Source organism: Rhynchophorus ferrugineus, unplaced genomic scaffold (assembly GCF_030347505.1).
Source record: "Rhynchophorus ferrugineus isolate W39M unplaced genomic scaffold, kcgeb_rfMv2 rfM2, whole genome shotgun sequence".
Classification (NCBI taxonomy): Eukaryota; Metazoa; Arthropoda; class Insecta; order Coleoptera; family Curculionidae; genus Rhynchophorus; species Rhynchophorus ferrugineus.
Window position 1 is genome coordinate 25,712,707 of NW_027472581.1, and position 13,023 is coordinate 25,725,729.

Sequence of the window (13,023 nt, forward strand, 5' to 3'; positions counted from 1 at the left end):
AACAGCTGTTCCAGTTTCCTATTTTAAAAAAGTCGACAGAGCACTTAGTTTAACAGTAAAGTTATGTATGAGATAGATGACACATTAAAGACATCAGTTTAAGTTACGGGTGTTAATTTTAAAAAATATCGATATATAGTTTTCGATATTATTGAAAAAATATTGATATATCGATATATCGCGGAAAAATACCGATAGTTTTTGTAAATTTTTGTAAATTAAGTACCAATTTAAAGGGTTTATTAAATCTAATTAAATTATTTTTTGTAATGTTTAAAAACATATTTTTTAAATATCGAAAATTCGGCATCCTTAGTTTAAGTAACTTACGTAAATTTTCTGTATCGTTTATGCTCTCAACCATTAACGCTCTAATGATGCATATAGCTGTATTTATTGAGACAAATTAAACGTTCTTTTTCAAAGTCGGTGGAACATGGTTCCTATAGTGCTGTATCAAAAAGACTAATAGTTACAGAAGACCCTTCCATGTAACTTTCTCATTGATTTCAATTGAAAACGAATGAAGAAAATAATCGTTTTGGTGTTCATTAAACACAGTAAAGTTTTTAAATATAAGCTATTTATTTTGATGACTATTCATAATTTTTAAAAACTGCCGACTAGTAATATTATATATGCATACCAAAATTCGGAGGTTGTGACCTCCAAAATTCGGACGACAATTTTGGTTATTTTTATCGTATTGTTTGGCTTTTTGCATCTATTTATTGCATGTGTTTTGATCAGCGTAATCTATTGGTGAAAACGAAGAATAAGCAACCTAACCTAACTATTAAACTTGATGATTCAGACCTATTTCTACATAAAATGATGATGTATACAAACGCTAAGTATGTAATGTTCAAGATTAAATTTTCGGCATTCATTCCTTTTGTTTGATTTGAAGAAATATTCTACCCAAATCAATCAAACACTCTGTCATATACCAAATGTCGGTTCTGGTTTCCAAGGCCAAGAACGGCCTAGAGGACCAAACGTTTTAACCATTGAGTTGTAAGACTTATTGGAAGAAAATCCAGCTGAAATTCTCAAAGTAGTTTCGGGCAGGTTAAGAGTTGATTAATCGACTGTTTCTACAAGTTTAAATGCAATGGAAAGGATCCAAAAGAATCGAAAAGGACTATCACACGAGCCGACTGAAAAAGCCATTTTAAACCGAAAAAACGAATAATGTTCTGTGGCGTATTATCAAACGAAAATAGATCATGTGTTAGTCCAGGAGAGTTATCCATATGAATACTGGAGCGTCCCATTCAAAATTTGTCTCAACATGTGCTGATAAATTTGAAATATGTGTCACCTAATAACTTGTTATCTGTAGAACTAAATCTTTATCGCACATATTGCCAGTATTCTCTTGACATTACTTAAGTGGCATGATACACCACTGTGAATCATTTCCTGTAACTTCGTATATATGTAATATTAATTGGCTTAAAAGTTTCTGAGTAAGCCACAGGTAACATTGAAAGTCAGTGACAATCTTTTTAACTTTTCTGTAGCAAATCCACCATATTATTTTTCAATCTAGTTTTTTAACTGAACTATTACAATATTATTTCCCCATAGAAACATTATCGTTTGGTCACAATTGTCAATTGTCTGTCAATTTAGTCGTAAAATGATCGAAATATGAAAATGTAATACATAGCTTCTGTATCTTCGACTATCTGTGATCATGAAGTATTTGATTTTTTATCAGTCAAGTGCCATCTGTAGATTAAATTCAAATATTTTTAGCCATTGTATATTGGGTTTTCTATGTTTTTTTGAAATATGCAAAATTAACAAAATCTTAATTTAAATGGTATATTAGTCCATTACTGTTTATTTATTCAAGTTGTAGATATTTAATTCTCGTAAATATCAATTAAAATATTGTTTGAGGTTAAATTAAAACTCGTTGAAGTGTTTACATTAATTGAATATTATTTTGACTCTAATTTAGAAACTGTGTTCAGGTGAAAGCTTCAAGTTATTTGTTATTGCAGCTGTATAATAATGCATAAATATGGTACAATCATGACGACACAAATAAGTCTCTTGGAGATCTGTTAAAAACATAACATTTAAGAGTTAGCGATTGGGATTAGTATCATCTATTTTTGTTTTCCCTTATATTCGACCTTTGGAAAGAGTAAACGTTATTTAGACCGAATTTTTATTTTTTTCTTTAATTTTAATAAACCTACAAATTAGGCACATCGATTTTTTTCCAAATGCACATGGTAAAGCTGAATTAAGTGAAATAATTTGTCAAATATAGAGCCTTGTAGATTACCATAAATTAAAATTTATACGGTCTATCATTATGCATACTTAGACTTGAAGTATTACCACTGGAGATAGCGACTATTTGGATCAATGATTAATATCCAGGTTCATTGACTTATGAAGTCAAATATTGGATTAGTTTTTGGATCACCTCACGAATTTTCAAAACGGAATCCGTGTGCTTTATTCGTCGCTAAAAATGGATAGTGATACTTCACAGCTACAAGAACTTCAAATCTTATTTGATGACTAATATATGTACATACTGACATATGAAGATATATGTCGTTTTCTGAAGCGTGAACGATAGTTATTCTCAGTTATGGAGATAAATAATAACTTTTATATTCAATAAATATTTCAGATATTCTTGGTAATCTATTACAGATATTTTTTTTGTTTCTAAAGTTATATTGTAGACATTTTAATTTATGTGTTTACTGTTTTTATAAGGACAATTTAAAATCATAGATGATCTTGAGCAACGACTATAAGATATAACACAAGATATTAAGTCAACTGCAAAAGAAGCTACCCCAGTAACCAGAAATTCGAGAGATTATATATAACGAGTATGTACAGAATTGCCTCGAAGAATATGTTCACTATGGAAAGTAACTCGCACATTCATACGGCATATTATTCGAGTGACGTAAGCTAAAAATCTATGACATCTATATAACAAGAAGAATAAATCGAAACGACAACAAACTTATTTCAGTAATATACGTTTTAAATATACACGATTTATTAAATTTTATGCCATGTGTATAACTAATAATTTGTATAATCGAACACCAAAAATAGTATCTTGCCAAGTTTAAACATTCATTAAATAAGGGTAGATAGTAGGTTTCGAATAAAAATAATACAATCTAATACAATTTGCTGCATTTGTTTTTTAATCACACACCAAACTATACTCAAGAATAAAACGCAAGTTATATTTAGCCTGTTGATACATCTATTTTAAATTAGATATACATTTATTTCGGGAACTGATCCATGTATAAGTATTCAAAGTATGTGTACCGCAACATTAAACTGTTTTTTTTTTCTGAAAAGTATCCGTTCCAAAAATAAATAAGGCATCGATTGTTAATCTGTAGCTGCCGTCTATTCTCTAAGTGTCGTATATTCTTTTTAGTAACAACTCAATAAAAATAACATTAACAATCGATCGTTGTTTCAGTCCGAACCAAATAATCGAACAATTTCGTCCGGATCTTCTTTACATCCCAACCAAAGAGGACCGACTGGTAGTGGCGAACTACCGGAGGCTCTGATCCATTCGTTGTCGAATTTCCAGAATAGTTCATCTTTAAAGAAATATGTTATACCTATATAAACGAAAAGAAAGTGCTATTAGTTATGTTGAAATTAAATAAATTTTTCTCAAGTCTCTAACCGTCTATCCATGTGGTAGCAGCATCCAAGTTGTGTGGTACCCCAGGCCATCTATCCATATGCATGGGGTATCCCTGGTCCATGGTTTTGCTGGTCTCGTTATATCTCCAGAAACGATCGTTTTTGTAGATATATACTTTATCTGTAACATACATTTGTTAGAATAGTAAGTAACATAACATCTAACTATATAAAAGTCGAAGAAAATTTTGAGTTAAGTTCAGATATATATATAAGAAAAGAAATAAACCCAAAATTAACAAACAAGAGAACAGACTGGGAAGGATTTGCTGAAGAATTGAACAAACGAATCCAACTAAATGTACCCCTCAAGACAACTGAACAATTAAATTTTGAAGCAGAAAAATTGGTAGTAGGTATTCAACAAGCTACTTGGAATAATACTCCAGAAATTAAGAGTACAATTAAAGGAATTAATTATCCAAAAGAAGTGAAGGAAATGGTAGTTAAAAAACGAAAATTACGAAAAAAAAAAATGGAAACAAAACAGAAAACCTGAAAATAAAAATACTTTAGACTATACAACCAAAAGAGGACTGAAAAGGAAAATACTGGAATTTAAAAACAAATCCATAAAAAAATCTGAGAAATTTAACACATGATAAAGAAACTGATTATTCACTCTGGAAAGCCATGAAAGATCTAAAGCGCTCATGTTTACACAGTCCACTTATGAGTGATAATCACCAAATAGCAGTAGCATTTACTGAATATCCAGAAAAAAACTTTAAAACCAAACGAAACTAATATTGAATATAACTGCCGGACATAGAAGCTGAAAATTCCATGCATGGATTAGTCATGCCGAAATAGCTAACCAAAGTTATTAAAACTGACATTAAACCCAGGAAATTACCAGGTTACGATTTAATAACAGGAGAATTACTACAATAACTACCAAGAAAGGGAATTATAAAACTAACAAACTTGGTCAATACAGCATTTAGATTAAAACATGTCCTAGGCATTTGGAAGATGGCTGAAATTATAATGATCCCAAAACCTGGGATGTCACCAAACGAAATAAAAGCCTATAGACCTATATCATTGCTGTCGGTAATATCTAAGGTTTTTGAAAATCTCCTGTTGAAAAGAATAAAACCAATCCTAGAAAACCCCTAAAAAAAGTATGCTCAGCTATATTCTTAGCACAAACCTTCGATAAGGTTTGGCAAGAAGGCCTTGTTCATAAACTACAGAAAATGTTACCAAAACAATACACCTAACTATTACTCGTAATTGCAACTAGAATGTTTAGAGTCAAACAAGAAGAAGCTTACTGTACAATAAAAGAAGCTAAAGCAGGTGTAGCACAAGGAAGTGTACTGGGGCCATTGCTTTTTTTTATCTACTCTACACTTGTGATATACCACAAATTTTGGAGCGAAGGCCGAAATTGCAAAGAAATGACCGCACATGACAAAAAAAATGTTTCATCAAGATAGCACACCGTGTAACAAATCAATCAAAACAGTGACAAAACTACATGAATTGAATTTCGAATTGATCCCACATCCACCGTAATCGCCAGATTTCGCTCCCAGCGATTAGTGGCTATTCACAGACCTGAAACAAATGCTCACCGCTAAGAAATTTTGCTCGAATGAAAATTATATCGCTGAAACTTAGGTCTATTTAGAGGAAATAGATAAATCGGTCTACAATAGTGGTATTGAAATGTTAGAGCGGCGCTGATATATGCTGTATGATTGTGTGGCTCTTGATGTAAATTACGTTGACAAATAAAGCCAATTTTGAACAAAAAAAACACACTTTTTTGTTACGTCCGAGACTTTTCAGCAAATGTGTTATATAATAGGACAGTGTATGGTATGTATAGTAATATAGAATCCACTTTTGAAGAGAAAATCATTAAATGTATTTAACTATGAAAAAAATGCCAAAAATGCCACATTATTTGTTCACGCCAAAAGTTATAATAAACAATGAAGATGTTCCATATTTATGTCCCAGAAAATTTTAAAAGTAAAAGTTTTTTATCCCAGTTTTTGTTCTGATTCACATTATAGATCATCGTGATTATTTAACATAGGGTTCCATAAAATAAAATTAGTTAAAGAACCACTGGTTTAACATACATATTGTCGAAAATTAATTTCAAAATATTCACAATACTTACGATTTAGTCCCCAGAGCTGAACTGCATCAATATTCTCCAGATTATCGGGCAAGCCATAATCTGTTAAGGGTCTTGGGCTGTTCTCTAATAATCTGGTACCGTCTGAGACCCAGAATTGTTTTCCAGCGAAGAAAATTATGTTTCCGTCTCCCCTCTCGTATGCTGCATCAATTTTATTAACATCTTTGGGTAAAAATGGGAACATATCCCTTATTTTGGTTGGATATCCTCGTAGGATCTGACCTCTTTCTCTTAATCTCCAGATATACTGTAAGAGTATAATGCTTTATTTTTTAATGATAATACTTAGTCATTAATTATTTATTAACAATTAAATATTTATTATTATGAAGAGGAAGAAGAGGTAAAACACTTTCTCAACAGGTTGGCGGCAGAGTTTTACGACACTCAGTTACAGAGTTATACCACCGCCTAAAAAATGCGTAGAAAAAGATTGGGAATAAACAATGTTGTCTATTTATAAAACTGATAGTAGACTTATTTCTGGATTAACCTTCCTATAGATTGGTAAATAATCTGTGAAGGTAAATAATTATGATCGTGTAGCGACCTTGAGGCATGTCGAATTTTACATCGTGGAATAACGGTCTACAGAATACTCAGAAATATAATCCCAGATGTTGAAAACGGGCGGGGTGCCAGCAGCGCCAACTAGAACCCGATAACGAATAGCTGGCGGCAACCCCGAGACTTTTATCTGGGATGTTATTGAAGGGTATTTCGATTCATTCAGTGCTCAACCATCGTTTGGTTTAGACGTGCCACCATCGACTGCCCAAGCCTCGTCTCCAGGTAACACCGCTGCCATCCGTTTTATCTAATTGTATTTTTCATATTTTTTATAAAGCCAATAAATAACGGTTACATAATGTAAACACCACTGTTTCATTTCGTTTTACTTCCATTCACCGAGCCACATCATTTACCCTAAAATCGAAAAACTTGTAGACATTCACTCCCAAAGCAGGCACCCTACATCATAGAAGTGCTCTTTTTTTTCCTTGCAGCAATAGAACGGTATGTTGATGCTATTTTTAGTCAATTCGTGTGATTCGTGCCATTTTCTCCCCTCCTGTACCTTTACCATAGCATATAAATGTCTGGATATAGTTGATCAATTAACTGCTAAGCTGTATATAGGTTATTTGAGGTTTAATGTTGGGATATCGCTCATTTAGTCTTGAATTCATTGTCCTCGATAATTTTTTAATTCTCCACAGCACTTTTAAATCGTTCATAACAGAACAAAATTGACAGGTCTGGCGGAGGTTTATGACCAAAAGTGTCGGATGAGCTTCGGAATATTTCATCAAATCAAGCAAGAAAAGTAACGCTTTTTATATACTTAATCAACAATATTATATTCTGAATATTATATAGAAAACTATATGTTATATGCTTTACTTACTTATTTGCAGTACTTTGATTTTTTTGATTTTGCCGAAAAAAGGTACCGAAATTCTTTTGTAACGCGCGCAGAATAAAACTATACAATTGATTACTTATTGAAAATTTCTTTTTAATTTCTGTACCAACGATATGGAGATAACATAAAAATTATGTAGATGATTGCTATTTTTACTCGAGGAATGTCATCGTTATATATAATGTAAGAAAATATAGAACAACATTGTTGACGAATTACGTAGAGGGTACCTGATGACTCATTCGGGACCGGGATGGGAATGCGAGATGTACACTTTTGTACAGAAATGAAGGCCGGCGCCTTGACTAGAAGGGATATAGTTTCTAAGAGTCTCTCGAAGAGTGTGTTGTTGACGTAATTAATAACCGAATGTTATTGTAATCACCATTGTAATACCTTGTATAGTATATTATCAAGATAGTGACCAATATAATGTTTTGCTGAATACTCGTATTTAATTTACCAAGAAATAAAAGTATTTCTTACAATAAGTGCAAAAGACGTAGGGCATAATAAATATCCTGAGGTATCATCAGTGTCGAAGTCAGTTCCACATATGGACAGTGATTCACTGTCTATCTTTCCAGCTACAAATGGAAAAAATGCCTTAAGAACTTTGCCTTTATCACCTGTTTGCTTGCTTTCAATCTGCTTTATCAGGCGATGAATATTGACATCGTTTCAAAGTGTTGTTCTCGGTAACCACAAATCACCAGATCATAAGTACGCAATTGACAATTTGTTGTAATGTAAATCAAAAACAATTTGTCTTATATATGGTATTTGGTTGCTCAAGTTGAAGACCTTGTACAGTTCTGTAATTATTTACTTTGCCGTTTCTTAATACTTAACATATTATTTAACTATAGATTCAACAGTTATAGAGACATTTAAATTGCTTCATAAACAGAATACTAAAAATACTAAAGCATACTAAGTTGTTTTAGTTAGTTTACGCTTTACAGTAGGTAGTATAAATACCTTGTCTTTAAAGATGAATAATTCGCCTCTTAAAGTTGCCACAGCATCAAAGTGTCCATTACATATGTGCCCTATGCTGGAAGGTTTAGTTCTTGGCGTGAGGTGCTGCCACTCATGTTCTTTATGAACATCAACAGTTTCTACATCCCCATCATAGGATACTGTTACTCTGTTAGTCGTTGTCGGCCAATATGTTGGGTGATCTGATTTTGTGGTTGATTCAGTACCTGGTGTTGGATAATATCCTTCCGTCGGCGAATTCTGATTGTATTTGTCATCTGGTACCATTTTAGAAACTACAAATTACCATTAACGGAATTGAGGAAACAAGATTATAATTGTAATACAAAATCAAATTGATACAAAAATTCGGATTGATAAAATTGTAAATAAAGTAAACGTTAGTAATAGAAGAGGATAGTTAATGTATAGATCATATGACAGGCGCTTGAAGCGAGCTTTGCTAACAAATACGTCTAACAGGTGAATTGAAAAGTCTCTGGCCTACCATAGTAAAACACATTCTTTGGCAAAATATTTTTTTTTATTTAACATAATTCTCTTCAAGGGTGATACACTGATTATAGCGACCCTCCAACTTTTCGATACCATTTTTGTAGTACGATTTGTCCTTTGCCTCAAAACAGATAGCTGAAATATGTTCCAAAATTGCTTATTTTAGCGATCACCTCCTTGTTCGACGAGAAAATTTCTTCGCGGTGCGTATTCTTTTGAGATCTGAGAACAAGAAATAGTCGTTGGGGGCTAGATTTGCAGAATACGGTGGGTGAGCAAGCAATTCGAATCCCAATTCATGGATTTTTGCCATCGTTTTCACTGACTTGTGACACGGTGCATTGTCTTGGTGAAGCAGCACTTTTTTTCCTTCAAATGCAGCCGTTCTTCGGCGATTTCGTCCTCCAAACGGCCCAATAAGGCTTTGTAATAGTCGCTGTTGATGGTTCTTCTTTTTTCAAGGTAGTCAATGAAAATTATTCCATGCGTATACCAAAATACAAACGCCATAACCTTGCCAGCCGACTGTTGCGTTTTCACACGCTTTGGAGCGGGTTCATCGTGTGCTGTCGATGACTGTCGATTGGACTTCGGATTGAAATGATGGGGCCATGTTTCATCCACTGTCACATATTAACGCAAAAACTTGGGTTTATTACGCTTGATCATCTTCAAACACTGCTCCGAATCATCACCTCGTTGTTTTTCGTCAAAAGTTAGCTCGCGCTGCACTCACTTTGCACAGAGCTTTCTCATACCCAAATATTCGTGAATGATATTATGTTTGATATCTTTAGAGTGTCTGCTATTTCATCCAATTTCAATTTACAGTCAGTCAAAATCATTTTGTGGATTTTTTAAATATTTTCGTCAGTAACAACCTCTTTTGGGTGTCCTCTGCGTTCACCGTCTTGGGTGCTCATTTCACCACGTCTAAACTTAGCATATCCTTGATGGTTGATTGGGGCAGTGTCTGAAAACTCGGTATCAAGCAAAGTTTTTGCTTCAACTGTATTTTTCTCTTCAAAAAGCAATATATTATCAACATGCGAAATTCTTCTTTATCTATTTTTTCACAATAACAAAAGCTCACTCTGCTTCACTCAAAATGTTATAATTCACACAGTAATGATCCGACAGCTGTCAAATTTATACAGGCATCTTTTAAGGGCTAGGGCTAACTAAAAACATATGGATTTAATTCTAGTAGCGCCACCTTATGTGGCAGGCCGGGGACTTTTCAATTGACAAGTTATGAATATGATGCCAATAAAACAGCCAATGCACTCAAAGTTTTGTGATAGAAAAACCGTCAATGTCGTTTTGTATCGCCGTTGTATAAGTTGTCTCTTGTTTCTATTTTTTGTAAAACTTTTCTAATATTGCTCTTAGTTGCTCATTAATATCTCCAGTGAGCAATCATCATTTTTTATTATCCTTTTGTATACTTGTACAGACTTGTACAAAATTACTTCATTAAGTTTTTCGTCCTGTGTAAAATATTATATTAATTAATTTAGCCCTATTCTGAATTTTATTTTAAAATCTATATATGTCCTATAAATATATTGGACGGTGTTAAACATTTTAGTCTAGGTATGTCAATATGACATCGCACATTTGGCTGATTAGCGAGGACATTGAGGTACACGAACATTCTTAAGTATTTAACATTTTAAATTTCACTCGTTATGGTTGTAGAGCGATATCGCATTTTATCACTTCATTAGAGATATAGTATGAAGCATCGACAATACTTTGTTTTGAGATCGTTGAATGATGGCTATATTATACTTGCTAGTGGTACCCCATAGTTGGATTCCATATGACCCAATAACCTTAAGCAGTGATTCGTATAGCAATACCTTGAAATCTAATTATAACTTAGATTTACGTCCGATAAGCTAATGTATTTGATGTAGTTGAAATCCAAGTTGTTGTTGGCGACCAATATATCTATCCGCATTCTCGGCATGGAGAGTTGACAATTATTAATATTTGATGGTGGGTATATTCTTCTATGCAGTCTGAATCGTAGTAGTAGTCTGAATAGCTAGCTTTTGTTTTATTTGTTTTAATACGCCATGTCTTTTGCATTTTATAAAGATATATTTGATTGATCTGAATTGGAAGTAGAAAGTCTGTAATTGCATGTATGTATCTCAAATTAAGATCTAAATAAAAATTAATTGTTATTATTATTGATATTATCATTGTTTTGATATTATCATTTTAATATTTTAGTGATTGTGTAATTGTGCTTGTGTTGTAATATATTTTTATATTAGCAGTCAAATCAAATGTTTACAGTAAGAATAAGTTATCAATTTGCTGTTTAGTTTTCTGTTCAGTGATTTAGATCTGAGAAAACATTTTCAAAAACATATATTGATACGAGTAATTCCAAGGCCAGGTCTGTCATAACAGGAAAATCTTCGATTAGTACTAATATCCAGAAATCTGCGAAAATGTTTTGATAAATTTCGTATTTTCGACTACATTTTCATCTAATAAAACAGCCAAAGCACGTCATCAAAACTTATGACGCCATAACGTCGCAATCTTGCAGCATTAACTTAGAATTTCGTTTACAATGCTTGTCGGCCTGTAACCTCTAATTATTATCGCTAATGTTTTGAAGAATTTTGACAATAGTGTCGTCAGTATCAATAAAAATCGAATTTTATTGACTGGTTCGTTTACATGTTCCGAAGAATCGAGTAAGCGAGGGTAAAATGAGAAGGAAAAATCCTCTTTGAGTCTAAAATGAATTCTATATTTTTAGAAACTGCCTTTAGAAGTACATTCGATGTCATCTTTTACGTGCATTGGCTGTTTTATTGGAAGGACTATATAATATACATTATAAAACAATGAGTTTGTGATCTCTTAAGGGTGTATATTCTATTTTTTCGTATATGATATTTTATTTTCAAATTTTCTATAATATTTACTAAAACTTACTGTATAAATGGTACATCCCCATGATGTCATCGTAATCCAGAGCGATTGGTTTATCGGGATCGTATGCTGTGTAGTATGGGAACATAATGGAGCTTTCAATGGATGAATGCGAGAGGCCGAGTGAGTGTCCTAACTCATGCAATGCCACGCTGAAGAAGTCGGTTCCCTCCTTGTTACCTACGTGATTGGGAATATCTGCCCAGTCTTCGTCGTTATCGAAGTGTATGTCGCCCCCTATGCCGGTGCTTTCGGAATTTTGAGGAAAGAAGGCATGAGCCAGGATTAACCCAGGCCCATCGAATGGATTTCTAAAATTTTAGTTAATATGTTTGATTATATTAATTAATTTTGTCTTGCTAAAATTACCTAAAATGCAATATTTGAGATGGACCTTTAGAATCAATATGATCGCACTTCATGTCTTTTATTTCAAAATATAGGAAAATATATCGGTTAATTGGAAGAAAATTACAATTAACAGTTCATAATAAATTGGTCTTATACAAGTAATTGTTGAAACTTATATGGACTTACGGAATTCAATTAAGTTGTTCCGTGAAAAGTAATATAAATACAAGTTTTCCCGAAAAAAGCTCTGAGAAGTATTGTAAGTGCATCCAGATACTACTGTAGAGATTAGTTTAGTCATCCAATGTATTTGGGTCTGGTGTCTGTTTGTGTGAACTTTATCCATTTGTGAATTATTTTGCGACAACAAAAATTACTCACACATATACATTAGTTCGGAACATTCAGATAAGCTAGTTTCTAAAAGATTCTATTCTAAAGATTTCGATTTTTATAAGTGTGAAAAATTAGGTGGAAAATTAAGTATATTTAGAACGGCATAACTATTAAGATAAGGAGAATGCAGGGGCCAAGATTCAGACGGAATACGTTTATATTTCATCCCCTTGAATGACATCCGACGGTGAAAACTCCACTTCAGAGACTATTTTGGGTGTATATTTTCCACTGAAACGAGAGAATCATTATTGGATAGGTCTTTCACACTCTAGAAATAACTGGTAATCTGGTGGCGGGAACAGCAAAGCCAGCCAATTTCTTCCTACGAGGTACCCAAGGAAGGAGCATTGGGGCAATGAAAAGCGATGTATCCGTGTAATTAAACACACTTCATACAATCTTCATACAGTCTTCATATAATTAAACTTCACGCATAGTTGGTGCCACATTGTTAGTGTGAAGGTTGTCACTACTTATCACTGTACGTCTATTCATTGTAGCT

General features: G+C 33.0%; 1 protein-coding gene across 2 annotated transcripts in view; it reads right to left on the reverse strand.

Moving 5' to 3' along the window:
- Positions 1-3,174: 3,174 nt before the first annotated feature.
- LOC143190273 (stromelysin-3) overlaps positions 3,175-13,023 on the reverse strand; it is a 29,530-nt gene continuing 19,681 nt past the window's right edge. For both annotated transcript variants that reach the window (XM_076394477.1, XM_076394476.1), the window contains exons 5-9: positions 11,775-12,082; positions 8,295-8,590; positions 5,867-6,134; positions 3,707-3,847; positions 3,175-3,638 (exon numbers count right to left, since the gene is read on the reverse strand). In XM_076394477.1, the coding sequence (XP_076250592.1) occupies positions 3,487-3,638; positions 3,707-3,847; positions 5,867-6,134; positions 8,295-8,590; positions 11,775-12,082 (1,165 nt within the window). In that variant the 3' untranslated portion in view covers positions 3,175-3,486. The remainder of the gene's footprint in view (positions 3,639-3,706; positions 3,848-5,866; positions 6,135-8,294; positions 8,591-11,774; positions 12,083-13,023) is intronic.